Source organism: Lactuca sativa, chromosome 5 (genome assembly GCF_002870075.4).
Source record: "Lactuca sativa cultivar Salinas chromosome 5, Lsat_Salinas_v11, whole genome shotgun sequence".
Classification (NCBI taxonomy): domain Eukaryota; kingdom Viridiplantae; phylum Streptophyta; class Magnoliopsida; order Asterales; family Asteraceae; genus Lactuca; species Lactuca sativa.
In genome coordinates this window covers 5,510,724-5,538,407 of record NC_056627.2, presented here as the reverse complement: position 1 = coordinate 5,538,407, position 27,684 = coordinate 5,510,724, and the positions used below count along the sequence as shown (strand labels likewise).

General features: G+C 37.5%; 1 protein-coding gene across 1 annotated transcript; it reads right to left on the bottom strand.

Moving 5' to 3' along the window:
* Positions 1-785: 785 nt before the first annotated feature.
* LOC111889633 (kinesin-like protein KIN-12F) lies at positions 786-6,180 on the bottom strand. The gene is made up of 14 exons (XM_023885778.2): positions 5,565-6,180; positions 5,350-5,484; positions 4,824-4,907; positions 4,613-4,738; positions 4,458-4,517; positions 4,329-4,382; positions 4,038-4,226; positions 3,785-3,933; positions 3,555-3,704; positions 3,347-3,476; positions 2,344-3,270; positions 2,164-2,259; positions 1,346-2,068; positions 786-1,270 (listed from the first exon to the last, which is right to left on the bottom strand). Exons 1-14 carry the CDS (start codon positions 5,859-5,861, stop codon positions 1,025-1,027), a joined length of 3,366 nt encoding a protein of 1,121 aa, XP_023741546.1. The 5' UTR covers positions 5,862-6,180; the 3' UTR covers positions 786-1,024.
* Positions 6,181-27,684: the final 21,504 nt, after the last annotated feature.

The following is a 27,684-nucleotide window of genomic DNA, read 5'->3' as shown; positions in this document are numbered from 1 at the left end:
ATCTTAAAACTGTAGCAATATGGATGTTCATTTATAGAGAATAAAAAATTATGAATTTTGATATATCTAAAATCATTTTTCGATAAAAATAGCTCCTTAAAAATTAAAAAAACGAAAAAAACTATGTTTTTGTATATATTAAGGTAATGATCAGCATAGTTTAAGGAAACATGTTTTGTTGGAAAACACATGTGTATTTCTTTCCCATTTCCGCCGGTACGATGGAGACTTTTGCGGCAAAAAAGAAAAAAAAAGTGGCTGAGAATGATTCCCAATTCTCAATATTTTTTATTTTTCTCAATTGAACTTACCTACATATTTTATTATGGTACCTTTTTGTAGCCACCATATCCTCCTCTAGTAGTTCACGCCACTATGATTTGATGAGTCAAAATGAAAACTCATGTTCACCACTAAGTATGTTGGCGTCGATGGTCTGAGTGTGTGTTTCCACTGATGATCTCAAGATGGGGGTGAATAACTAAAGGCGCTTGCGCTACAAAATGGTGATCTTACTTTGTGATAAGGCTTGATCTTTCAAGTCAATATAAACAATCTAAGCTTAACATAAAAAACTCATTGATCTTAGTATTTATGCAATGCGAAGTTTTATTCTTATTAGTCTTTTGTGTTCTTGTAACCTCTAAGTTTCTAAGTGAAAATTATCTTTGAGAGTGATAGGTAAAATGATGAGCGAAATTTTTAATAAAACAAATGTTATCGTGAATATTAAACGACATAAATTTTCATTAAAACAACTCATGACATTAAAACAAATGTTATCGTGAATATTAAACGACATAAATTTTCATTAAAACAACTCATGACATTATAACAATTGAATGAAAGCAAATCAAGTGATTTGACTTTGTAAAATAAGATGAGAAAGCAAAATGTGCATAGTATAAGAATTCGATAAACAATCTCTTGTCATCAACAAACCACTATAGGTGGTTGACAAGAACAAATATTAATGAATCAAGATACAATCAATCTTCAAAAGCAACTAAACAAGAATGGTGACTTAATAATGATCTTGATATATGGCTCCAAATTCTTGCCTCCATGCCTGATCATCCTCCTCATTCTCATTCTCATGGGATTTCACGTCCGAGTCTTCCCTATACAAAGGTCTCAATGCGGAATCAGGCAAGCGGCTCCCAGCAAGATACTGTTTCATTGTAATCATCTCCATCTTGTGCTTTCTTTTCTGTTTATCCATTTTTTTCTTTAACTTATCACTCTCTTCCTGAACATTTCCCAAATTTTCCTGCACAATGAAAAGAATGAATGATTACAAACAAAAAGGTGAAATTTAAGAGAAAGCGAATGAGGAAGTAAGTACCTGTGCAATGGAAGCTGCTTCTTCTGCTTCTCTGAGCCTAACAAGAAGTTCACCAGCAGCATGAACAGCTTCAGCAGTGTCTCTAAGTTGCATTTTTAGGGTTCGATTCTCCTTCTTCAACAATTCCCTTTCCTTCTCCCTCTCAACTCTCAAGACAGAAAGCTCTGCAGCAAGAGACTTTGAAAAGCGCTTCCCATGGCCTTTAGCTCCCGCTTTTGCAGCCGCTCTTTTCACTTCGGCTATCCCCTCCATAATCAACCGATGCTTTTCAGCCAACTCGTTGTACTTCTCTTGTAAATCAGCATAATGCTCCACCATTTTACCATGTCCAAGGATGGATCGCATGAGGGCGTCGTCCAATTCTTCGCTGCATTTCTTCTCCAATCTCAGCTCCATTTCCACCTTCTCAGCACGCCGCCGGTTGGCCTCCAGGTCAACTCTCAGTTCATCCGTCAAACAGATCCATTCGCTCTCCATCTCCATCCACCTTTCCCTTTCCTTCTCAACTTCTTCAATGCTTTCTTTATTACTTGGAAGAGGATACACACCGCTTTTTCTTAGTTGGAGCGATTGTGACAAAAGAGAGGACGACATTGATTTGTTGGTTACTTTTACTGGCGACTGCTGGAGTTTGCTTCTTAATGTTTTGATTTCTTCCAGAAGCGATTCCTTTTCGTTGGTTTCTTCTTCTATCATCTCCGGTTCTTCATTCCAACTCAGAAGCTGAGAAAATGCCATAAAATATAAAATAAAAAAGTTTCAATAATATAATTTCACAATGTTGTCCTTGTATTTCTCAATTTCATGATCGTCTCTACCTTTGCAACACTGTTACGTGAAATCTTCCCATTTCGAAGCTCATCAAGCGGCGACAACATGTCGCCCCCTTCTTTCTCTTGTTTGTATTGCGATACCTGGAAGTAAAAAGCATTAAGAGTTTAAGAATTCTTGAAACTGGTTGGTTGCTTGAGAGAATAAATTTAAAGTATATATCTTACCAAACTATTCAACCTCTCAATCTCTGCTTTTTGTTCCATGCATAGATTTTCAAGATCTTTCACTTTCTTCATGCTTTCTGAGGTCCCTGGAACAATCCATGTCTTCAAGCTGTCCTGGACATCATCACAGGATGCTTTTTGCTGGCAGGTCGAGCAGATGTATTCTTTGTCTTTTGTCTTGGTTGCCAAGTGATCAAACGATAATGCAACCAATGATTTATTTAACACAGAGTTGCGTTGGTGGTTGTCGATAATCTCCAGGCCTCTTTGAAGACTAGCAGCTAACGATTCAGTGGGACCCCCACCTCCACCCCCAAATATCTTGCTTGATCGAAGAGAAGACCTAATTTGATTGCTTATCCTCAGTGACTCATGCGTTACATTTGAACTGAACTTCAAACTTTCCACAACATTCTCTTCTTCACTTGTGGGCAATTGGTTTGATTTTGATGAGAAAACCACGCTCTTTCTCATGGTGTTACCAATTTTTGGGGATTCTGACAACATCGGACCACTGAAAGCATCAGAAGGCCTGCCAACACTGATAGAGAGGCTATCATGTAAAGGATTGCTCTCAGGTTCTTCTGAATTGGTTTCTTCAGCTTCGCTTTCTTCGTTACAACTTGCATACTGTTCGCTCTCACAACCACCCATGGAGAAAAAACGTGTGCCTCTGCTCTCGGAGGTTTCTTGAAATTCCTCATCACATGAACTATGCAACATATCGAGCTGTTGTCGCAAGTCTCGAACATCATGCTCGTCGATATGCAATTCTTCTTTCGAATCATTGTCGATTTGTGGGAGGATCAATGAACGATTAAGGCTTACTCTCAGTTGATTCAAGCTTTGGCGAACGCTTCCACCTTTAAAAATCGTGCTCGATCCAATAGAGTAACTAGTATCTGATTTTGCCCTAATCAGCTCTTCCTGAAATCAACAAATCCAACTCAGTTAGTTAATCAGAAAGCAGTTAAGGTTTTATTTTATAAGAGGGTACACGTACCTTCAGTTCACGAATTTGATCAGTGAGATCATTAACATCATCTTCTGTTATTTCGTTTACAACCGGATTATTGTGTATAAGTTTTGCTCGGTGTCCAAATCTAAGTGTGCTTATGGTTTCAACAGAACACCTGTATTTCCAGAAATTGTTATTATGATATAGTCAAATAAAGGCCAGTTTCCAGATCAATCTAGTGATGAATACATACTTTTCATCTGGGGAAATGGCACATATAACAGTAAGCTTTGAGTTGCCTCCAAGTGATTCTCTCAGCAAATGAGTCAAACAGGAGTTGTTATATGGGATGCTCCTGGATTGTTCAGACTGATTTGTCCCAGCAAGGATATTAACCAAGTTTCTGCACAATGCAAACAACATGAGTAACTGGAAGCAACCAGTGATTTATCACACACAGTACAAGAAGAAACTGAGCCATACCCAAGTTGTGATATGGACTTTCTCACAAATTCTCCTTCCCTGACACACTCTCTACTAACATCATTGCTTTTGTTCTTTTCAAGTCCAGCTATATCCACAAGGGTAATCCTGCTTGTCTTTGAACTACCAAAATGCTTAGAAGCATTACCCTGATAAATGGCAGTTTGGTTACAGTTAGGATTCCGTTGTAAACACAATATGGCTTATTGTTTTAAACCACAGATAAAGTTATGAACTTGGAAATTCAAAGTACCTTGCACCAAGACTCGATGACACATGTAAACACAATATGAGATCTTGAACTTTTGGAGTTTATGCTTGTTGCTCCAACCTTTCTATTAGATAGTCCCTTGATCAGAATTTGAGTAACGTCTTCATAGCTTGTCACATACTCCTCACTCAGATTCTCAACATAAAACCCGTGTTTAGCATCATCTTTTATCTGAAATAATTTGACTTGTCACATTACAATCACAAAAACAAGGAGTAACAGGAATATAATACATCAATGAAAACACCAAAAAGATAAGATCTTAATACCCACCTCTAGGTTTCTCTGGGTTGGATCGAGCAAATCTCCAATTTGTTCGTTATATATCTGCAGACAATAAAGTCATCACTTAGTTTCAAAGTTAAGAACAGGACCAATGAAAGGCAGCCATGAAGCACCTACCTCGAGGAAAGAGCATCGGCACTGATAATTTAATTGTTTACCCTCTGCTTGATCTTGCTCCTGAAATGAAAATCAAGATTGCAATCATAATGAGTATTCCACGAGATCCTACACCTTATTTTGTATACATCAAGGATGAAAAGAAGTCTGCTTACTCGTTGGATTTCGGCAAACAGCATCTGGAAGATGCGTGGAACAATCCCTTGGTTACCATTGGCTGATTGATCTTCAACCATTGCACTTGGTGGACCCCACAACGTGTAAGTTTTTCCACTTCCAGTCTGAAAGACACTAGCAATCAATGGAGATATTGCAACCAAATAGTTTCCATCAAAAACAGTGTTACCAAAAAGTCTAATACAGTACCTGTCCGTAAGCCAAGATTGATGTGTTGTAACCAGCCATAGCACTCTTAACCATTGAGACACCAACTAGTTTAAATACATCCTCCTGTCATAGCATCAAACAGCTTATAACTCGATAAATTGTTTATTCTTTTACCCTTCCTCCAAGTAAAAAAAACGAACACACTTAGTATTGTTCTTTAATAAATCAATGTGCGTTTCTTAGTTGCTACAGGTTCATGATTACTCATAACGTTTGATGTTAACATACCTTAGAAAATCTCATCAGTAATGTAACAACATATGAATTCTGTGTGGTTAATAGAAACGATCATATGTAGTATTGTAGTGCACAATTTAATCCAACATTATTCACTACTCAATAGGAGAATGCTTAAGAAGTCAATGTGCATATTTTGTAAAACTATCAAAAGTAATATAAGAAGCTCACCAATTATGCACACGGTTAACAGAAACACTTATACAGAGCACACATTTTTATCAAACATATTTAACAATTCAACAAGGGACTCGGCAATTCTACGAACCTGACTAGATTTGGAGTCGAGGACTGCATCCAAAGTAAACTTTCGATCGCCCACGGAAACTGAATCTTCAGAAACTTTTCTGACAGTATAATCTCCTTTTTCGTGAGAATTAGGAGGTCTAATCCTCGCTATAACCTATCAAATTAACCCCATAAATAAACACTGTTTCAGATATAGTTTCTAAAAAAACAAAACAACACTGAATCAATTTGTACCTTAACAGGTGGATCTTGATGCGACGGTACTTCTGCGTTTTGCTGCGTTTCCAATTCAGTGGCTTTTTTGCCTGGAACCGAGACGTTTCCCGTTGATTCCTTTACAATCGAAGGTAGTTCACAAACATGAATGTTCGGATCTTCTGGTGGGACGTTTTCACTGTTGAATCGAGATAGCTTAGGGTTTGAAGTCATCTTGTGCTTTACAGATCCGGATCTAGGAAGTAGGTTTCTAATTGAAGAAATAGAAATACTTCCCGATGAACGATGCCGTGAGTTCCCTGCGTTAGACTTCATACTTGTCTTCACTACACGATGATCGGAGATTCAGTGCGTGTTAGTGAAGCAGATGGGGGGAGCGTTTGAGTTCAAATTCGAAAAACGGTGCAGAGGGGGAAAGAAGAGAAAATCGGCGTTGTTTTGGGAAATGACCGTTGTCTATTTATGTGTACAGATAGGCTTTCCACAATCCACATGCTGTTTTAAAAAATTACTATCTTGCCCTCGTTTCTAGCCGTTGCACTGAGATCCGGCCCGTTGGGGGCTTAAGTGCTTAACTCATGAAAACTTTGGTTGTGCATTATTGAATCCCTATTTAATAAAAGAAATATATTTAATCTTCTTTTGCCTTTTTCAAAACTTTCTAATTAATATCATCTCACTTGTTAATTTATTGATTTTTCATTTCAAATTTAAAATTTTAAAACTTTTCATTCTAATTACATTAAATTAATAATATTAGAGTAAAAGTTTAAAATAAAATTAATATATATTATAAGGTCATATATTTATTTAAATCAATGATTATAGTTTTATGTAATTAAAAAATATCTTTTAGTTAATAATTTATTTAAAATAATTAATTAATAATTTTTAATTTTTAATATGAAAGTTTAATTAATTTTGTAACCGTGGTTCCTACGAGTTATAAACTAGTAAAGTTATAAACCATTAATTATATCGCCCTAAAAATATTACCTTTTTACTTTGAATCAGTAAGTTTTTTAATCATGAATTACTTCTTTACCCGTTAAGGTACCGTTTCGTAGAAAAATTGGATAGAATAGAACTGGACTAGACTAGACTAGACAAATGATTTATATAGCGTTTGGTAATACTAGACAACACTGAACAAGTTGTCCGAAATTGTTTGGAAACAATAGAACTAGACAAAACAATATGTAAAAATGACCATACTACCCTTATGCAAAAAATATTCATAATAGCTCTATTTAACATACACAACTTCAAAATAAACAATTTTAGTAAAAAAAATTATTTAAAATTCTTATTAAAACAAGTTCTGATACCAAATAATCAAATTTGCTTCAAAATTAACAAAGTTCTAAACCAAAGTGGTTTCCAAAATCCTTATTTTTAAATAAAAAAAATAACAAACTTCAATTGTCATCTTTCAATATAGTATTCGCAAAAAGTGGTTTGGTAGCTGCATCCAAGCTATTCATTATCGGTAACAAATTCAGGTTTTTTGTAAACTTCAAACAAACTCGCATGATTTTTGAAGAAGACAACTCCATGGTCTTCAACTCTACATGTATAGTTTTTAACTCTGGGTGGTCATTCGTAGAAAACGTAATAGCCCTAGTTATTTTCTGGATTTCCTCGGATACGGTAGCTAACCCCCTTTGAATTACATGTGTTACTTCTCTAGATGCTGCTTTTCTTTTTCTATTTTGCGCCAAGTCTTTGAGATTTGGATTGGAGGAAGTTGCAGTGTTTTAAGGATTATAATTAGACGATGGAATTCTTTCTCCTTCTTCGTTATCAACATTTTGATTTTCTGTCACATCAGCCACCGATTCAGCCATACCGCATGTAGCTCGATCTTTACCAAAAATATTTGCCAGTCGCTCATATGCACGGAATGGTTTGTTCGCGATATAGTTTTTGTTTGGATGTTTCTGGTAAAACAAACAAAGTTACATGTAAAACCATATATTTAATACTTAGATATGCATATATATATATATATATATATATATATATATATATATATATATATATATATATATATATATATATATATATATATATATATAAATCACTAACCTGTAGATATTCCTCTAATATCTCAGCAGAATCAACTACTACACATTTACGAGTATCATCCCAACCAAACCCACTTGTATTTTGCATATTATATGCAGCAAAAAAAATATCCTTTAAACGTTTGATTTTGTTTTGCACGTGCTTTGATGTTATATTAATACCAACGACTTTTCCTGCAACTTTAGAACGACTTGATCATAGGTTCCAGGCCTAAAGCTTCCATTATCACCTCTGCCACCGATGACAACAATGTCGTGAAGGATGGTAATCAATGCAACCTCTTCTTCTTAAGTCCACTGACTCCTGTCCGCCATAATTTGTTATCTGCTTTTGTCATATTATACATAACACAAGTAAATATATAAAACTGGAAAAAATGAAAACAAATCATCCACTAAAGCAAATTAATATTAATAAAAACATACACAAAAATCAAAGTTGCTCGGATCCATAACAACTATAAATAACAATCTTAAAAATAAAAGTTCTAAAATTAAAAAAAAAACAATATACTTAGATCTAGTTGACATCCAAGACTCAAACATTTCTTGTGCTAAATCATCTCTCCATTGAGTTCATTCATTACTTGATTCAACAACATCCACAATTTGAAAATGATTTGGTTGTTCTTCCCTGATAGGCATATCTTCAAAAGTGCTAGACATGTTTTCCTCCGGATCAAGAGCCATGTGTGTCCTAATAAAATTATGCAAAAAGCACATGTCATGACTATTCTCCCTTGAATTCTTATCGAATAAACTGAAGGACTTCTTAATATAGCCCAACGACTCTTTAGTAGACCAAAACACCTCTCAATAACATTCCTTGCTTGAGAGTGTTTCGTGTTATAGTATTCCTCCTTATTTGTAGGTGCACGTGTACTACCTTCCCATTCCCGTAAATAATACCTAATACCTCTATATGGTGCCAAAAAACCTTCACCATTGATATATCCTCCGTCAGCCAAATGATAGTTACACTTAATAAATAAAATAACAGGTATGAATATGTAACTATGTTTACTTCAAATATTTAGCAATTATTGTTTTAGCTTACCAATTGGAATCTTCAAACCATTATGTCTAGTAATTGCATCCCGCAAAACCCTTGAATCGGTAGTCGAACCTTCCCAGCCAGCTAAGACGTAGACAAAATTCATGTCACGGTTGCAGACACCTAACACATTCATTGCTATATTGCCCTTTCTTGTTCGGTACCTTGGTTTATCCGAGTCAAGGACATTAACTTCAATATAAGTTCCATCAATTGCTCCTATACAACCCTATAAATAAGATACTAACTCGTTCTTAGTTAAAACCTTATATTTAATTTGTAATTAATATATCATAATAATGTTATAATGATTACCTGGAACCATTTCCATCGATTGTTTGTACAATCATTGCAACAGGCGTTGGGTTAACAAACAATATCTCCTGTAAATGCATTAAAGCACCCAAAACTCGATGAACATAACAACTTATCATTTCCCCTGACCGATAGAATCTAATTTGAATACATATGTTTTTTTTGTGGTGTGGTAATACGTTTAAGAATATAGCAACTTGCTCCTCAATGGTTACTAAACCATCGTTTAATAATCCACCATGAGTTTGTATTAACTCACATCAACGTGCAAATGCATTTATGTCCATACATAACTTATTTATACAATTTTCATCACTTTCACGTAACATACATTGTATTTCTGTTGACCATTGCGAAATTGTGTCTAATCTACTTTCTAATGTACTTTCACTTAGATCTCTCCTTTGAGCTTCTTTTTCCTCACATTTAATTAACCAAAGTCTAACTGTAGCTAGGCATATCAACAACATAATATAACTCTCCAATAATTTTACAAATAGGAGAAAATGATTACGATTCATATCTACAAAGTTTATAAAAAAACAAGTAAAAAATAGAATATGCTTGACTATAATGAGAAGCATACACTTAAGGGGGTTGGTACAATCAATTAACAAGTATTAAAAAATTAGTGAAAGCTACAAACACGCAACTACAAGCACTCATGGGCATTTTCGTCCACAATCGAGTATCTAAACCATGCATCTGACAGAAACAATATAAACTCGATATGAACAAACTTCTAGAACCAAATATTTCTAAATTCAATAACTATTAGTAAAAAAAACAAAGAATTTCAAAATAATTGGGTAAATATGTACACCAGGAGACATCAAAACCATATTAGGCTTAGAGGTTATCAAGATGTATTAGGCTAAGCATTGACTTTGGTAAATGATGTGCACAAAAGTACCCACTAATTTTAATATTTATAACCTAACAAACTTAACTATCTATGCACTTATAGGCAGTGTACCTAGTCAGATTACAGTATAGCTTGGGTAAGTCGGGTGTCGATCACAGGGAACGGTGTTCTAATTAATTTACTTACTATTAAATTAACCTAATTTATTAACAAATTTAATAAAGGGTTTTATCTGATTTTATAAGATCAGATGAACTTAAATCCAATTCAATAAGTAAAAACACACACTCTTGTTTAGATTGAACCCACTTCTCCCTTATGGCTAGCTAACAATTACGGATTACTAAGTTGGTTTTTAATTATATTAGTAATTTAGTTCTATCTTACTAATATTTAACTAATTCATGTCAAACCATGTATGTTCACACATAATTAAACACAGAACTAATTATAGTTGTAAATATGCTATATAAGATTTGTTGTGTGAACGCAATTATGATCACAATTCTCGTTCTCTAGCACAGCTAAACTTTATTTATTCTAATTATTAACTAAGATTGGTCAATCCTAGCTCTAACAATTCAATGTTCACTAAATTATTAGGTAAACAGGTTCATGCAGTTTAACGGTCACTAAGCTACACAGAACATGTAATTAAGCAATTAGATAAACAAATATTAACATGCTAGGTCATACAAATCAAACACAGGCAAATTTTCTCCAACTAAGCTTAATCCATAATCATATAACTATTCATAAGTTCAAAGCTTCATCTAGCTAAACAAGAGTAGCTAGATTCAGCTGCTCATCATAGTAATTAAACTAACACAGCTAAAACTAATGAAAGACATGTTCTAAAAATAAACCTTTACTTCTTTTGGTGTTGAAAACCCTCTTCCAGAACCTTTCTTTCGTTCTTATTCGTCTCCTGGAACTCTTTTTCTTCTGCCAAAAGTCTCCCTTTTCGTAATAATCAGGAGAACTTATATAATCCTTAAAAACTCGCGCCACGTCGTGGCCATGTTTCGCCACGTCGTGGGCTTCAAGCAATCCGTATCCTTCAAGGAAATCCTCCGCGTCGCGATGCTTATCTTCTGGAACACCCGTGCCACGTCGTGGGCTTCATCGCCACGTCGTGAATTTAGCTCTTATCGTGAATTTATTATTTTCTTGTCTTCCAAGCCTCCCATGTTCCCCATTTTGTCACCTTTGGTCCCTTTCTTCGAAAATCCTTTGTATTGACTGAAAATAACAATTTAAACTCATAAGTATCATTATTCTAAACATATTATCAATTTATTAATAAAAATGTACTTAAATACTGCCTAAAAATAAGTGTAAATATGGCAATATCAGTAAATCTACATGGGTATACTGGTCATTTATCAGAAATGAGTTGGATGAAGAAAATGATGTCCGCAACTATGTTCATGCAGGGGTATGATGATTCATGTAAATTCAAGGGATATAATGGTCAATGTAAGTAATTTTTATTTTAAATCTTTGAAGAACGATGATGGAAATTATATTATGGTACTAGAATTTTTTATTCATTAATATTTTTGCAATTTGGAGGTTAAAAACTATTTTTGTGGGCTCAAGCAATATCAGAAAGGTAATTGGTGTGGTTAGGCCTCGTTTGGTGGGAAGGCAACATGCCATGACAATAAACCACCTGAAGAGAAATACACAAGGGAGATACTTAACCTTACATTTTACTCTACAAGTTATGTAAATGTCTGCATTTGCACTAATTCTAAATGATTGAGTAAAACAAATTATTGGAATCTTCAGTCAGGTCGGTGCTCGAGTCTCCAATCCTGTTGACGAATCTTCGGTCAGGTCGGTGCTCTAGTCGCGGTTGACTTTCGGGCGCGCAGTGACGTAACCAGACTCATCTGCCGATCCAAGTGCTTGAGAGCTAGTGTTTGACATGGCTACGCTGTATACGAGAAACTCTAATGTTTAGACGAGGTTTTAGCATCCTATTGATTTTTTTTGTTTACGTTTAACCTAGGGTGTTTATACCATTCACTATAACCAATTCCTGTCTTGCACTTGCTTTTCTTTAATTATACAGAGGTGATCAAGCTATGTATAATTAAGGTCTAGTAGTGCATTATCGGAATTAGTGATACTAAATGGCATGTTTTATTAACTCAACGGTTATATTTTAGGCCTCCCTAAGGGAAAGGGGAAGTCGATATTCTCTATAACCTTAGGCTCTGATACCAAATCTGTCATACCCCGTTAAAGCAGAAACTCGAAGAGTGACAGGATAAGGTCTCATCACAAAGGTGAATAGAAGTACCAACCATAAACATTAAGAGTTTTAAGTTTACATCGCGTACAAAACAAATACGTTCATTTTTCACAATACATAGTTTAATACATAGCAAAAGTGACAACTTAAATCATGTTGGAGTCTTATTGATTCACTAACCGTTCCCTGAAAAGCATGCAAAAACGAGGGTCAACTATAAAATAGTTAGTGAGTTCACAGGTTTATAATAGTACATTATTTAAAAAATGTAGTTTATTCTATAAATGTTCCAATTTAGAAAACGATGAATGTCATTGCATTCCGTTCACAACCAACCCTAACGACCGTTCCTGCCCCCATTCCATCATGTCCATGGTTCCCATGATGTCAGTTCAAGGAAATATGCACTCGTGGTTCCGGGCGAGTGGGGGTTGTCGACCCCAAATAGCGCTATCCATAAGACCATCGGCTCAAATATGAGTTAATATGTTGTATCGGTTCTCCGGGGACTTAACATACAAGTTCATAACACCAAATTCATAATACAAGTTCATAATAAAAGGTCCATACAACAAGTTCATAATAAAAGGTTCATACAAGTTCATATTTTGATTTGAAAACTTTGATAATAATGTTTTGAAATACTTTGACTCGTGGTTTGATGGAATGGTTTGATATTATGGATTAATTTAATGAATTAAAAATGAAATTTTTAGTCATGATTTTTGGGACAGAATTCCGCTTCGTGCAGTTATTCCACGTTCAAGATAAGCCGTTAACAGATCGGTTTTACATTATTGTCATGTTTTTAATTTCGTCCAACAACAGGACAGTCGGCTTCTACTCCTTTCTTATAATCATATATGATCGAGAATGACTAAACTAATTTATGTACAAAACTTGTTAATTATAATAATAATAATAGGATTTATTTATTGCAATTAATCAACATATGATCTCAATATTATTTTTCGGTTTCCTTGTGTGTATGTTAGATATGATATACAACAATATTAAAGGTTTTTTTATCTTGTGTTTATAAATAAAGAGACTAATGGACACCCAAATCCCAACTACTAGTCTCCAATACATGAACCAAGAGCTTAACAAGCTTGACGATTCGATGGTCAGAACTACACCCGCTCGACTGACAATGTATAGTTCATGCTTCATGTGTTGAAGCTCTCCTATGTTTTGGACCCAGAACTAGCCCCAATTTCCGGTGATCCAATTCCCGAGGCAGGGAAACTGTGGATCCAACGATCATCTCTGATCTAGAAAAGCAAAGGGCTCTACATAGAGAGTCTGAGAAACTATGTGTGGGTCACATCAAGAACTCACTGTCTGATCAGCTCTATGATCTTTACACATCGGTCAAAGATCTGATAGAGCTATGGAGTGCTTTGGAACTCAAGTACAAGGCACATGAGGAAGGTACTAATAAGTACATAGTATCTAAGTACCTAGAGTTTCAGATGGCTGATGACAAACCTATCATGGAGCAAGTTCATGAACTCCAGGTCATTGTCAACAAGTTGAACGCGCCTCTCCATCTCGATACCAAAACTCTTTCAGGTAGGTGCGATCATCGCAAAACTTCCACCCTTGTGGAAAGACTTCTCTAAGAGAATGATGCACAAATATGAGGACTACTCCTTGGATGATATGATGAAACACCTTCACATTAAGGAGGAAACTCGCATCAAGGGAAAGTGTGGTAAAGTCGGATCGAGTGTGCACCATGTATCAACTGGGGATTCTAGTCATAAGACCAAGTCTGGGAGACAAAACAAAAGGAACTTGGGACCCAAGAATCAAAGTTTCAAGAAACCAAGTCATCAGAATCCTAACTCAAATTCGAAGAGAGTCGTACCTTGCCACCTCTACAAAGAGATTGGGCACTATGCGAGAGAATGCAAAGATCGCAAATCAGGACCGGTTGCACATGCAGTTGAGCAAGTGACTGATATGGTGGCAAGTGTGAACCTTGGAGAGATTTTCATGATTTCTTCGCTTACCTTAGCAATTTGTGCTCGAGGATTGTTCGTAGACACTGTGCATGTTTGTGGGCAACGAGAAAGTTTCCGCACTTACCGTTCAATGCCACTGGGAACGGTAGTTGTCTATGTTAATGGTCACAGAGCTGAAGTTCAAGGAAGAGGTGATGTTCGTCTGAAGTACACACATGGTGAATGGGTTACCCTTCAATATGTTCTTTATGTTCCTACTATCTCGAAGGGGTTGGTTTATGCGGACAAGTTTGACAAAGGTGGGCTCAAGATGGAGCTTGAGAAAGGTACGATTATGATCACTAATTATAGAAGATATGTTAGGAGGGCAAACAATTGTTCATGGATGTACCGTTTGTGCCTTAGTGATGATGGTAGTTCAAGTGGGTCTAGTGTTGATAGTAATGGTGCAAGCATTACAAGTGTGTCTAGTGTTGTTAGTAATGATATAATTGGTGGATTGTTTGCTAATGTGAATGAAGTGAACTTTTTTGGTTATTTTGTTTGTTTAATTTCTTTATGGCATAAACGTTTAGCACACACTAATGTTAAAAACATTGAAAGAAAATGCAAACTAAAGGAATATTAAAATATGACTCAAAAGATGTTGAAAAATATGAAACTTATGTGAAATCAATGTTTATAAATAAACCATTTCCATCAGTTAAGAGAAATACATCATTACTTGAGTTGATTCATTATGATATATGTGAATTAAATGGAATACTTACTCGAGGAGGAAAAAGGTATTTCATCACATTTTTTGATGACTCCATCCGATATCTACATGTTTATTTATTGAGATCAAAAGATGAACTTTTGATGCATTTAAACTGTATAAGGCTGAAGTCGAAAATCAACTTGAAAGACACATCAAAATTCTTCGCTCGGACAGAGGCTGAGAATACTTCAACCAAGATTTTGACACATTCTGTGAAGAGAATGGAATCAAACATGAGAGAACTTCACCATATACTCCTCAACATAATGGTTTGGCTGAAAGAAAGATCAAAACCCTTTGTGAGATGGTCAACTGTATGTTGAACCAATCGGATAAACCAAACAATATGGGGGGGGGGGAACTATTGACTGCTTGTTATGTTCATAATAGGATCACTAGTCGTGTGATTCCTAGAAGCCCTTATGAGTTATGGAAATGTAGAAAGCCTAATCTAGACTATTTGAAAGTGTGGGGGTGTGTTGCTTATTATCGGACTCCCGATCCTAAGCGAACCAAATTGGGAGCACGAGCTAATAAGAGTATATTTATTGGATATGATTACAACAACAATGCTTACCAATTATTAGATATTGAATCGGGTTTTGTTGTGGAATCCGGAGATGTGGAATTCTTTGAGGACAAGTTTTCTAGGGATGATGAAAACTCCAGTCATACAACATCTACAACTATTTATCGAGAAATACTCCATCTCCTCCTATAAATAAAATAAATAAACAAAAAATAAATAAAATTTCCCATTAGAAATATGTAGAATATTTGAAATTATTCTATAATATATATAAATATTGTAGATTATTTAAATATTTTTCAGATTTTCTAGAATCATACAGACGACGAGTTCTTTTTTTCTCGAAAATTAAATTTTTGAAAATTATAAATGATGAAATGGATTCAATTATGGGTAATGGAACTTGGGAATTAGCTGATCTACCCAAGGGGAAGAGACCCATATGATCCAAATGGATATTCTGGAAAAAAAACATCATCCAGATGGATCCATATCTACCTATAAAGCAAGATTAGTTGCTAAAGGCTACAGGCAGCGAGAAGGGATCGATAATTTTGATACATATGCCCTAGTTGCTAGGATAAGTTCTATTAGAACTCTCATAGTAGTATCAGCTTTGAAAGGATTATATATTCATCAAATGGATGTGAAGACAACCTTTCTTAATGGTTATCTCAATGATGAGATTTACTTAGAGCAACATGAAGGTTTCATGATACATGTACAGGAAAATAAAGTGTTTATAATTATTAAATCCTTGTACGGGTTGAAGCAAGCTCCCAAACAGTGGCATGAGAGATTTGACACCACTGTGACTGCTTTCGGATTTCAGCACAATAGTGCCGATAGGTGTATTCTTGACACGAAGAAATACATATCCTCGAACTTTAAGATGAAAGATCTTGGTGAAGTTGATACAATTCTGGGTATCAAGGTGAAAAGTTCATGCGGTAAGATTTCTCTGAGTCAATATCATTACATAGATAAAATTCTGACAAAGTTTCACAATTTGAATATTAAGGAATTCAACACTCCTTTTGATTCAAGTGTGAAACTAAACGTGAAATCTGGATGAGCAGTGGCTCAACTAGAATATGCAAGTGCAATTGGGAGCATGATGTATGCTACACATTGCACTCGACCTGACATCGCATTCGCTGTAAGCAAACTGAGTTTGTATACTGACAACCCAGGGATGGAGCACTGGAAGAAAGTGGGTAGAGTGTGAGGATACATGAAAAGGACAAGTACTTTTGATTTGACATATTCGTCGTCAAATGGAGTACTATAAGGGTATTCTGATGCTACCTGGATAGATCACATCAGTGACTCAAAATCCACAAGTGGTTGGATCTATACTCTATCTGGTGGTGCTATTTCTCGGGCGGGCAAGAAACAAACATGCATATCTCGTTCAATGATGGAAGCAGAGCTAATTGCCTTAGCAGCAGCAGTCAAAGAGGCCGAGTGGATTCGAGATCTACTTATAGATATTCATATGTAGGATATTCCAATGCCTTCAATACTCATGTGTTGTGACAGTGAGCCACACTGTCTAAAGTATATAATGTGGTATATAACGAGAAGTCGATACATGTAGGTTTGCGACACAATTTGTGAGACAACTGATTGAAGGTGGTACCATCAAATTTGTCTATGTCAAGACAAGTAAGAACTTGGCAGATCCGTTTACCAAACATCTGATGAGAGATTTGGTTACAACTACCATGATGGTTATGGGTCTAAAACCACAATAGAATCGCTTGGTGATGGATACCTAACTTGGTATTAGTGCTCCTAATTCTCAGGTTTAAAAGGTAACAACGAAGTCACTAACGATAGAAGGTACTATCATTAATGATAGACCCATGTGAGGTAGGATAGTACGTCGTTGTCGAGAACGAGGTTGAGTTACGAATCTTAACAAAGTTTTGGAGACATATAAGCAACGAAGATGTTGTAAACTTTGGCTATATGATCTAGAGGTGGTGCCACCTCAAGTGAATATTAGTGGTTTATTTTCTAAATGGTCATAAAAATGATTTATAGTGCATGGCTATATTAGCGCTTAGGAAGAATGCAAATACAACATGTGATGTCTGGGAGTAAACCTGGGAGATTACAAGGTTCATGGTTTAAACCTATAAGGTTACCACTGAATTGGTCTCTTCTTGTTTGTTCTCATTAAACTAGGGTTTAATCTTCATGACACCCGAGTGACATCATATGTCTGAGTGAAATGAAACTTTCCAACTTGGTGGGGTATTATTGGAAAATATGAAGGTATAATAGCAAGTTAACTATTTTACGTTATCCCACACTGGTGGGGGAAGAAACGTTTTGTAGGTTTATAAGTTTTTTCGCTTGATAGGCCTTCAAAGGCTTTAGTAGATCAAGGGAATGGGTCAAGCCCACACACACGTGCCCAACCTAGCCTAGCACTAGTCGACGCCGCAAGTGCATGAAATGGTGTGTTTTAGGCGCACTTGGCACATCGCACGATGCATCAGTCGGTGGGAGCTGATGGGCTTCTATTTTTGTCAAAGTTCGGGTTAAGTAGGTTTGAACGATCTGGTCAAATGGTTGATTTCATGAATAAGGCAACGCAATCTTATGGAAGGTCCAGAAAACAGCTTGCTTAGAGAGCAAGTCGTCGCCTTAGGGTTTCTATGGGACCAACCCATGAGGGGCCCCTTTATTGCCTTCTAGGGTTGCGATACCTATAAATACAACCCTCTGGGAGCCATATTCTACGCACGAAAATTCTAAGCTCTCACACACACACACACACTCTCTCTCTCTACGATTTCCTCTGGTTTCTCATTATTCACTTTGCTTTTATCATTTTCCATTGTTGTTGGAAACTTGGTAAATCTGCATTAAATCTTGGGGTTTTACTCTCTTTCTCACAACCAATAGAAGTGAAGTAAAAACCTTTAAGGACAGGAGTCTAATCCGTGCAGTTATTCTATGTTCAAGAGCATCCGTCAACATGTCGGTTTTACATTATTGTTTTGTTTTTAATTTCGTCCAACAAAAGGACAGTCTGCTTCTACTCCTTTCTTATAATCAGATCTGATCGAGAATGATTGATCTGATTTATGGACGAAACTTGGTAATAATAATAATAATAATAATAATAATTATTGGATTCATTTATTGCAATTAATAGACATAGAATTCTCAATATTATTTGTCGGTTTCCTTATGTGTCTATTATATATAATATACAACAATGTTTTCATCAGAACAAATTCGTTTTATGAATGGTTTCCACTACAAAAAAATCATTTGCTGATATGATTTCTGCAAATTAAGATGATTTTCACAAAACAATAGCAATTTCAAATAATAAGTTAAATTTGGCAAAAATGATTTTTTCGTAAAGCTTAAAAAACTAATTTCCTAAAGTCCAATTTGCAAAATAGATAGATATTTTGTGATAATATTATTTTGAAATACGATATTCTTATGATTGCACATAACCTATGTTGTTTATTATCCCTTGAAATTTTGGTAGACCGAGTAATCTAACACATATAAATAAAGTTTTGGAAAGAAATAACCTTTTTTTTTTGTAAAATAACCACTTTATCCAGAATATATCATTCCGGAGAGTTCTACGAAACACCGGAATAGAATTTCGGAAAAGTGTTCCAAAATATTATTATTTTTTATTTTTTATGTTTATGTGTAAATTGTAATATGTGTTTTGTATTATTTTTTTTCTTTTTCTATATTATTTATTTTTTTTATAAAATCTAAATTGCAACTGTAATTTTAAAATCGGGTGATACCCGTGGGCGTGGCTCGTATGGTTATGATAGTGCGGGTGAGACCCGGTGGAGATCGGTTATCAGGGTTTTGGATTACGTTTAGAGTGGGATGACTCTGTGGTTAATGATTGGTATACATGTAATGCATAGGCCAGGGTAGCCTTTATTAGTTAGATTCTCAGTAGGAGCCTGGTGGTTGGACCAACTGTGAGGCTGTCAGTCTCAATGATTGATTGGGGATTTTATATCTCAGGGTAGCGGAAGGTCGCCGTGGAATAAGAAAATTTCGGATGAAATGCAAGTGTAAATCTTTAGGTCTTAGGATATGAATTATGTACTGGGTTGGTATTGGGACGAGACTTGCGTTAGGAGTTGTCATATATAAAATGACCTTTCGTCAGCAAGTTATGGTTAAGGAATCTGCCTGCCAAGGGTATTAGTTGGATGGTCCAGGATCAAAAGGATGTTTCTCAGTTCATAATGAAGTATGAGTTCCTCGTGATTGTGTTTCTGAATGGTTCTATCTGTATGGAGGCCAGGCAAGTTATGTGGCTTTGGAATTATAGCAGTAAGTTGTGGGACTTGGGAGTTCGGTTTGTGTTTTGAAGCCAAATGGTATATCGGTAAAGTGTCAATTCGGGCCTTTAATGGATTTTGGATTTTAATTCGAAAAGCTTTAAGGCAAGGGTGAGTTGTTAGAAGCGTAGAGCTCCTCATTATCTTTTCATGGATATAAATATTGTCAAAATCATACTTAAAACAAAGAAGTTATGGCCTTCAGAAGTTTGGTGGTTTAAAGGCTAAGCCTAGTACGCAGGGCGCATGTTACGTCACAAAAATCACAACCAATTTAAACCTTTAAAAACAACCCATTTACTAAAAAAGTGTTTACAAAACGTTGTTTCCAAAATGTTATTTAAAATCAGAGTCTCCCAAGATCAGCAACATAAAAATCTAGGATGTGTACGGTCATGCCTTCGCCTTGCCATAGTCCTCTGAAGTAAATAGCCCACACTTAGACTTTGCTTGCCCTCAAGCAAATTTAAACTTGTCACAACTAGAAATTTTGTGTCCTGTAATCTCTACACTCAAGTAAAATGTAGAATCAAAAACTTAAAGAGCATGTAAGATGCTTACTCTATGACATCTAATTTTCAAACACATACACCATACAAGTTGATGAGATTAAAACTTAATCTTGAAGATCGATTAGATCTTAAACAGGTAAATAAAGATTAAACAGCAAGAACGCAAAAATAATGAACAACTCAAGAATGAATTAAACGTGTCGAATGATTATAAAACAACCCTCAGAAGAGCTCGATCAAGAACATCAACTGTAGAGGGTTAGAAGGTTTACACGAACGATGAAGAAAATCAAAGCTATCGTAATTCTCTCTATTGTATTCTAGATCGTTAACCTAATATGCATGCAAGCATATAATTATATAGTAAACCTAACAGGCTCACGGTTGGACAGGCCCAAACCGGAGTACAAAATAATTGGACAAATAGCCGAGCCCAATGACGCAATACTTAAACGAATCTTCAACCCAACAATCTCCCCCTTTGCGTCAATTGGAGCGAGATCTTCACTTGTTACTTGGGCCAGCAGCAGCGGCAGGTACCTTCTTCTTTACAGTCTGAAACAGACGAGAGATAAGAGAAAGTATCGTCTGTCTGAATCTGATGTACCATTGGATCATATCGTTGAAGTATTTGACATCGTCCGCTGCATTCTCTTTACACCGACGGATGATCGACAAAACATGCTCAAGACAAGCATTGGTATAAAGATGTTTATCCGCTAAAGCAAAGAGACATTTCTGTCCTTCTGCTCTAGTGAACATGACCGAATTACGCTTCGGGTCAATCTTGCCCATCTTCATTTGATTGAGATCACTGGCCGATCCAACATGAGATATCTTCGGTTTCTTCTTGAAGACTGTGGCAATCTCCTGATCCATCAAGGCGACCTCCATGATGTAACAAACTATCATCCTTTTGAGATGGTCAATAATTGGACGATATTCAGCTTCATTCGTCAAAAGGATGTTATGCAAAACGATCCAATCATGAGGGTTGAGGTTCGGTAGATCTGCTAAGGATATAAGATGTTCGGTTCTTGCAGACCCTCTGATCACCCTGAACCGAACGTTGATGAATCTCCCTTCGGTATACGGCTTTAAAACCTGAACATTAACGATCTTCTGAGCGTTCCATGTTTGGTACTATGGTTGAGCGGCCTTCAGATAGAATTCGATTAACTCCCTATCGACCTCAGGATTAGGATGAGGGACTTCAAAAATGTTGGAGAAGGCGTGGAAGATAAACGCCTTTCGAGTCAAGGGCATATCGAACTGCGAATCGACAGAATTGTAGCAGTCGAAGGAGATCACCGGTTCGAGCCTTAGGATGCTAGGAGTATCTATGGCCTCCTTTATCATTCTCTCCCGAGTCCAAGCAGGGAAAAAAGTCTTCCTGCTCTCAAGGAGATCGTGGGCTTCTCTCTTCTTGCGTTCGGCTTCTTCAGCTTCTCGCGCCACACGAACATTATCATTTTCAACATTGCGACTGTTTTTGCGTTTAAGCAAGTCAGCAATGGTTTCTTTATCATCTTCATCTTCTTCCTCAGCTATTGTCTTTCCTTTATCCTTCACACCGGAACCCGAAGTTTGACCAGTCGGAGGTGGTTCGGTTGTGTGAGCAGCTTTTGAGGAAGGAGGTGGTTTCGATCCGGACTTCACTTCTCCCCTTGTTTCGGATTGGACACGAAACTAGGTAGCCCTTCAGTTTTGCTGAGGAGGTCCAGGGCAGGAGCAAGTTTTTCAGCAAGGGTTCGCCTCACCGAATGATTGAGAATCGGATCGTGTGCTTCTAGGGTGTTGGATAGGGCAGAGTGTACATTCAAAACACATGTTTTGATAACCTCCCGTTCGGATCGAAGAGCTTCAATCTGTTGCTGATAGTTTGAAAGCTGAGTGCTCTTGACCTTGAGGGCGGTGGTTTTACTTGCCAGAACGTCCATTAACGAGTTTTCGGCAGCGAGATCCTCTTGAAGTTTAGCGAGGCGCTCGTCAATGGAGGCACGAAGGGCCGAGTTGTCGTCGCTGATGGATTGGCGAAGGGTAGCGAACGACTGCAACTCCGTTGAGACGAACGTGGCCAATTGTTGAACGATTGGTTCCAACGTTGTCTTTGTAGCATTAGCGCTCTCCTGTAAGGACTTCAACAGGGAAGAGGCTTCAGAGAATAGTTTATCGACTTTTGCGGTCGCAGCCTCACAAGCTTTTGTGGAGGCGTCAATTGTTGCAGTGGCTGAAGCGACGGAATCATGCTGAGCCCTGGAGAAGGCATCAACAATCTTCTGAAGAGCGGCTTCAGAGAGAGATGACTGAGTGTTGGAGGAGGAAGCAAGAAGCAAGTCAACCTTCTCGTTTAGCTCCTTAAGATGCTTCTTTGTTACTGGAGCATCGTCCTCGTCGTTGCTTTGAACTTGAAACGGACTAAAGTAGACCGAATCGAAGGTCATATTTTCCCCTCCAAGGAAAGGGTTATCTCCATCAGAGGCATGATCTGGAGATGTTGGGGGTGGTGAAGTTGGGGGTGTGGTGGTTTGTGTAGGTTCAGGTTGAGTGTTGGTGGGGGTAGTTTCGGATGGTGGTTGAGTGTGGGTAGGGTCGGTTGTATGCTGGGTTTCGGTTGTATGAGGAGGTTCGGTTACAGGTGGTGTTTCGGTTGCATCGGTATGAACCCCCGTATCAGATACGTTGGTTGTAACCTTTGCAGTTGTTGTAGTGGTATCTGTGAAAATGGGTGGTGGTATAGGGAAAGAGGTTTTAGGAATGGTGGTAGTGGGGTTTATGGTGGGAATGGAAGTAGGGATTGTTTGAGTAGGAGAGGGAATGGGTGAGACATGAATTTCCATGTCTGGGGTAGGTGATCGGGGTGGGGTGTTGCCTCTTGGAGGGGTTTCGCCTCTTTGAGAGTCGTCCGAACCCGGACTCTCGCCTTCTGAGTCACTCGAAGAGGAAGCGATGATAAGCTTTCGCTTCGGTTGAGTCTTCCGTCTCTTCGGCTGCGGGGATTGTGCAGCTTTGGTTGGTTTCCTCTTCCTGGGAGAAGGACCTTTAGCAGCTTTGGTCACTTGCTTCCCTTTATCTGCCTTTTTGCCCCTATTAACAGGTTTTTCAGCATCATGGATGGACTTGAGCATTTCCTGTGTGAGTTCCCTAGGTCCAGACGCCTTGAACTCCTTAATGGTCCGGATGATCCTGCTGTCAGATGGAACATCGCCGTACATTGTCTCCGGAATGGAGTCAATGAAAGAAAACTTGGATGCATCTGAGACGATAATCTTCGTGGTATGAAATGAACCGATCGAAGACATCGATGCACCAGCAGCAGTGGGGACATCAAATTTATCCATCGCCCATTTTGTGATGAGAGTCCAGAACCGGGCATACGACACCTCAGAGTGTCGTGAAGAAGAAGAGAGGCTCTGGATGAGTTGTTGCCAGAGAACAAACCCATAGTCAAGATTGACTCCGTTGTAGACGCCATACATAATCGACAAGAACAGTCGACTAGAACCATCGGATCCTGAGCTCCGTTCAGATAAGCCCTTGAAGAGGACTGTAAACATGCCGTTCCACTGTGGCGGCAAGCAGGATTTTTTAAACTTCGCGACGGAGGTGAGCGCCTCCGTGTACCCCATATTATAAAACATGTTGTAAAGATGCCCAATCGGAATCGTCTCCGGATTAATTCTTGAAAGGTCAGCAGCAAACCCTAGCAATGTGCCAAATCGTTGTCTAGAAATGGAGGTCTTGTGATCAGAAACCTCGAAAAACACCCTATCGACTGCTTTATTGTAATGTGCAGTCGCATACACCTGCGATAGGAGCTCCATGGGCACAGACTCAACCCTAGAAAGTGCAGGAGCGATTTGTGAGTACTTCAGGCACTTGATGATCGGAGACATATAGGAATCGTACGCCAGAGGGGTTAGGTCAATCACCAAACACTGTTGAGGGCGAATGGGAAGGATGTGTGATGTGGCATGGACAGATGAGGATTCTGCCATTGTTGAAGGTAGGAAGAAGAAGATGAACAGGAAAGCTTTTGGGAATTTTTGCTCTCTTGGAAATTCTGATGCAGTAAAGAGGTAAATGGGAGTGTAGACTGCCTTTTATAGTGGGTGAAAGGAGAGAGAAAAATCGGTTCAAATCTTCTATGGAAATACGAAAAGGTTTCCTGGAATGACAGATGCGTGACAGTTAAGGCATGCGATGATCACGTAGGAGAGAGAGTGTCAGATTCCTAGGAACACGCTGCCCAACAAGCGCCGTTTCAGAAAAAACCGTTTCAAATCCACACGCGCCTTTAAGTTCCAGAGAGGAACTGCTTGAAATTCGCACACGCGTCCATTATGTCAGTAAAAGAATGGGCGTTTCAAATTCGCACGCGTCCCTTTTTTTTTAACCGTCGTTTGAAATTTAATCCTTTGATCTCCCGCCTGAGTCAGCAACCCTTAATCTTATCTTTTAAATGGCATCTTTTGAAGTAATTGCCAACGTGGATGATTTTTTACCATAACCCGATAATGAACCACCAAAGCAATAATACAGCCTGTAATTATTAGTACCAGAATTTTGGAAAATCAAAGATTTTCGTGCTAAGAGTGTAAAAAAGAAAAGAAATAAAGCAACTCTTTTTAGGAATAAATGTGATGTCAATAATGACACGAAACAAATGATCCCGGGCACAAATCTCTTCCTTCAAGATCAAGAGAGACCTTAAAGTGTTTATGTGGATTCCCGTTGAATGACGATCAAACACTTATTAATAAATGTTGAAAGGCTTCTTTTAATTAGGCTACGTAAGGGTGGCTTTCGCTTTGATGCAACAATTCTAATCTTGAAAAAGAAAGAAAGTGATCAAAGTACCTGTGAGACCGGTGTAGTCTGTTGAACAAGTAGGTAGGAATTAATTTTAAATTGGCTTGGAAAATATAAAATCTCAAAAAAAAATAAAAAACTGGATCCCAAGGGAAGAAATGTTATGGTGTTTAACAATTTCATAGGAATCACACAAAAAAATTTTGAGATTTCATTTAGATACATCCGTCAATTCTTTGGTGATGAACTTGAGCAAATTTATTGTTCACCGTCAATTCAGATTTGGTGTTGAATTTTGGGTTTCACTCAGCTCGTAGTGGCACGAAACTGAGATCATAAACACAGTTGTTGTGTAACCATAAACCTCAGTTGTAATTTCTGAGAGTCTCAAGAGTTAAGTTGATGAAACGAATGTAATGGAGAAATGTAATGGAGATGGTGTAAGAAATTAAAGTACCTCTGCTGCGAAAATAAGGACCAAGCAGAAAACTCTTATCTCATGTGAGAAGAGAGTGAGGTAGCTCATGATTAGAATAAATGGGATAGCCTAATTGGGAAGACAAGGTTTGTTTATACCAAGTCATTAAGGCTATTATTCAGAATCTTATGAGGCTTGGGACACATACAGCAGCATGCTTCTAGGGACACTTAAGTAATCCAACAATTATATCCCCATAAACGAACGAACACATAAAAAAAATAAGAAAATATATTTGGAGTTTTTGATATATATAAAAAAAATTAAAAAGAAAAAATAAAAAAAAAGAAAATTAAGCAAGGAAAAAAAACTTAGAAAGAGAAAAAAAACTTTGAAAAAATTTGGAAAACCGAACCCGAACGTTCGGTTGGTTTCGGGGGAGAAAAATTTGAAAAACCGAACCCGAGCGTTCGGTTGGTTTCGGTTTAAGAAAATTTTGAAAAACTAAACCCGAGCGTTCGGTTGGTTTCGGTTTAAGAAAATTTTGGAAAACCGAACCCGAGCGTTCGGTTGGTTTCGGTTAAAGAAAATTTTGAAAAACCGAACCCGAACCTTCAGTAGGTTTCGGTTTTGGAAAATTTTGAGAAATCGAACCCGAACCTTCGGTAGGTTTTGGTTTTGGAAAATTTTGAGAAACCGAACCCCAACCTTCGGTAGGTTTCGGTTTTGAAAAAATTTTAGAAAACCAAGGAATTTAGGCTTGCAATAAGAAAATACCTTTGACAATAAGAGAAACAACTTTGTACATGAAATATACAACCAATAAATCTACCTTTGTGGTGATGAGCGAGTCAGATTATTTAACCGAACCTGAACGTTCGGTCAATTTCGCTTCTTACGTTTGAGGTTGAGAGGTAGTTTGAGGTACTGACTCTGATTCCATCATACCTAGCCCTTGTAAAATTCTGTTGAATGATGCTTCAGGAAGAGCTTTGGTAAAGACGTCAGCCAGTTGATCAGTGGTTCGAACAAAGTGTACTTCAACGTTTCCATCTTCCACATGATCTTTGATGAAGTGATACCTCAGTGCTATGTGTTTGGTTTTAGAGTGTTGCACTGGGTTATGACAGATCCTAATTGCACTTTCAGAGTCACAATATAGTGGGATCTTCTTCATATTGAATCCATAGTCTCGAAGTTGACTCTGGATCCAAATCACTTGGGAGGTGCAGGATGCAGCGGCTATGTATTCAGCTTCGGCAGTAGACAACGACATGCACATTTGTTTCTTTGATTGCCAGCTAACCAACTTCCCGTCAAGGAATTGACAGCCGCCAATGGTGCTTTTTCTGTCGAGTCCACATCCTCCAAGGTCTGCATCTGAGTAGGCTTGAACGAAGAAGCCTGAGTTGGAAGGATACCATAGACCTAAGGAGGCAGTTCGCTTGAGATATCGTAGAGTGTTCTTTACTGCAAGCATGTGAGGTTCGCGTGGGTTTGCCTGAAATCTAGCACAGTAACACACAGAAAACATGATGTCAGGCCTGCTAGCAGTAAGATACATTAGTGAGCCTATCATTTGACGATAGAGCGTGATATCAACAGCCGGTTTGTCTAGGGATGGAGTTAGCTTGGTGCCGAATGCCATTGGGACTTTGACTTTGGAATCTCCCATCATACCAAACTTTGCTAGGAGAGTCTTCTTGTAAGCTTCCAGATTGATAAAGATGCCTTTGGGTCCCTGTCTAATATCTAAGCCAAGGAAAAAGTTAATAGGACTTTGACTTTGGATGCTGAAACCTTCTGTTTGCCTTTTTGTTCAGCTGACGAATGAGATTTTTGAGAACGAACAGAATGAACTTTTGAGTGAGATGGAGATGAATTGGAAGAATTAGAAGAATTAGATGAGTGAGAAGGAGAGGGCTTAGATGAATTCTTGTCTGGAGACTCTAGGTGACCCTTTTGCTTTTGATCATTGGTGGGACTGACCTTAGAGTTTTGATCTCTTTTGATTTCAGAACCGAACCTTTGCTTTCGGTTGGAGTCGTTCTCTGTACCGAACCTTTGCTTTCGGTTGGAGTCATCCTCAGAACCGAACCTTTGCTTTCAGTTGGTATTCTTTTCCGAACCGAACCTTGGCTTTCGGTTGTTGTGGCTCTTGTGCTTTTTAACAGGGTTATTCTCAAACTTTAGATTCTTGT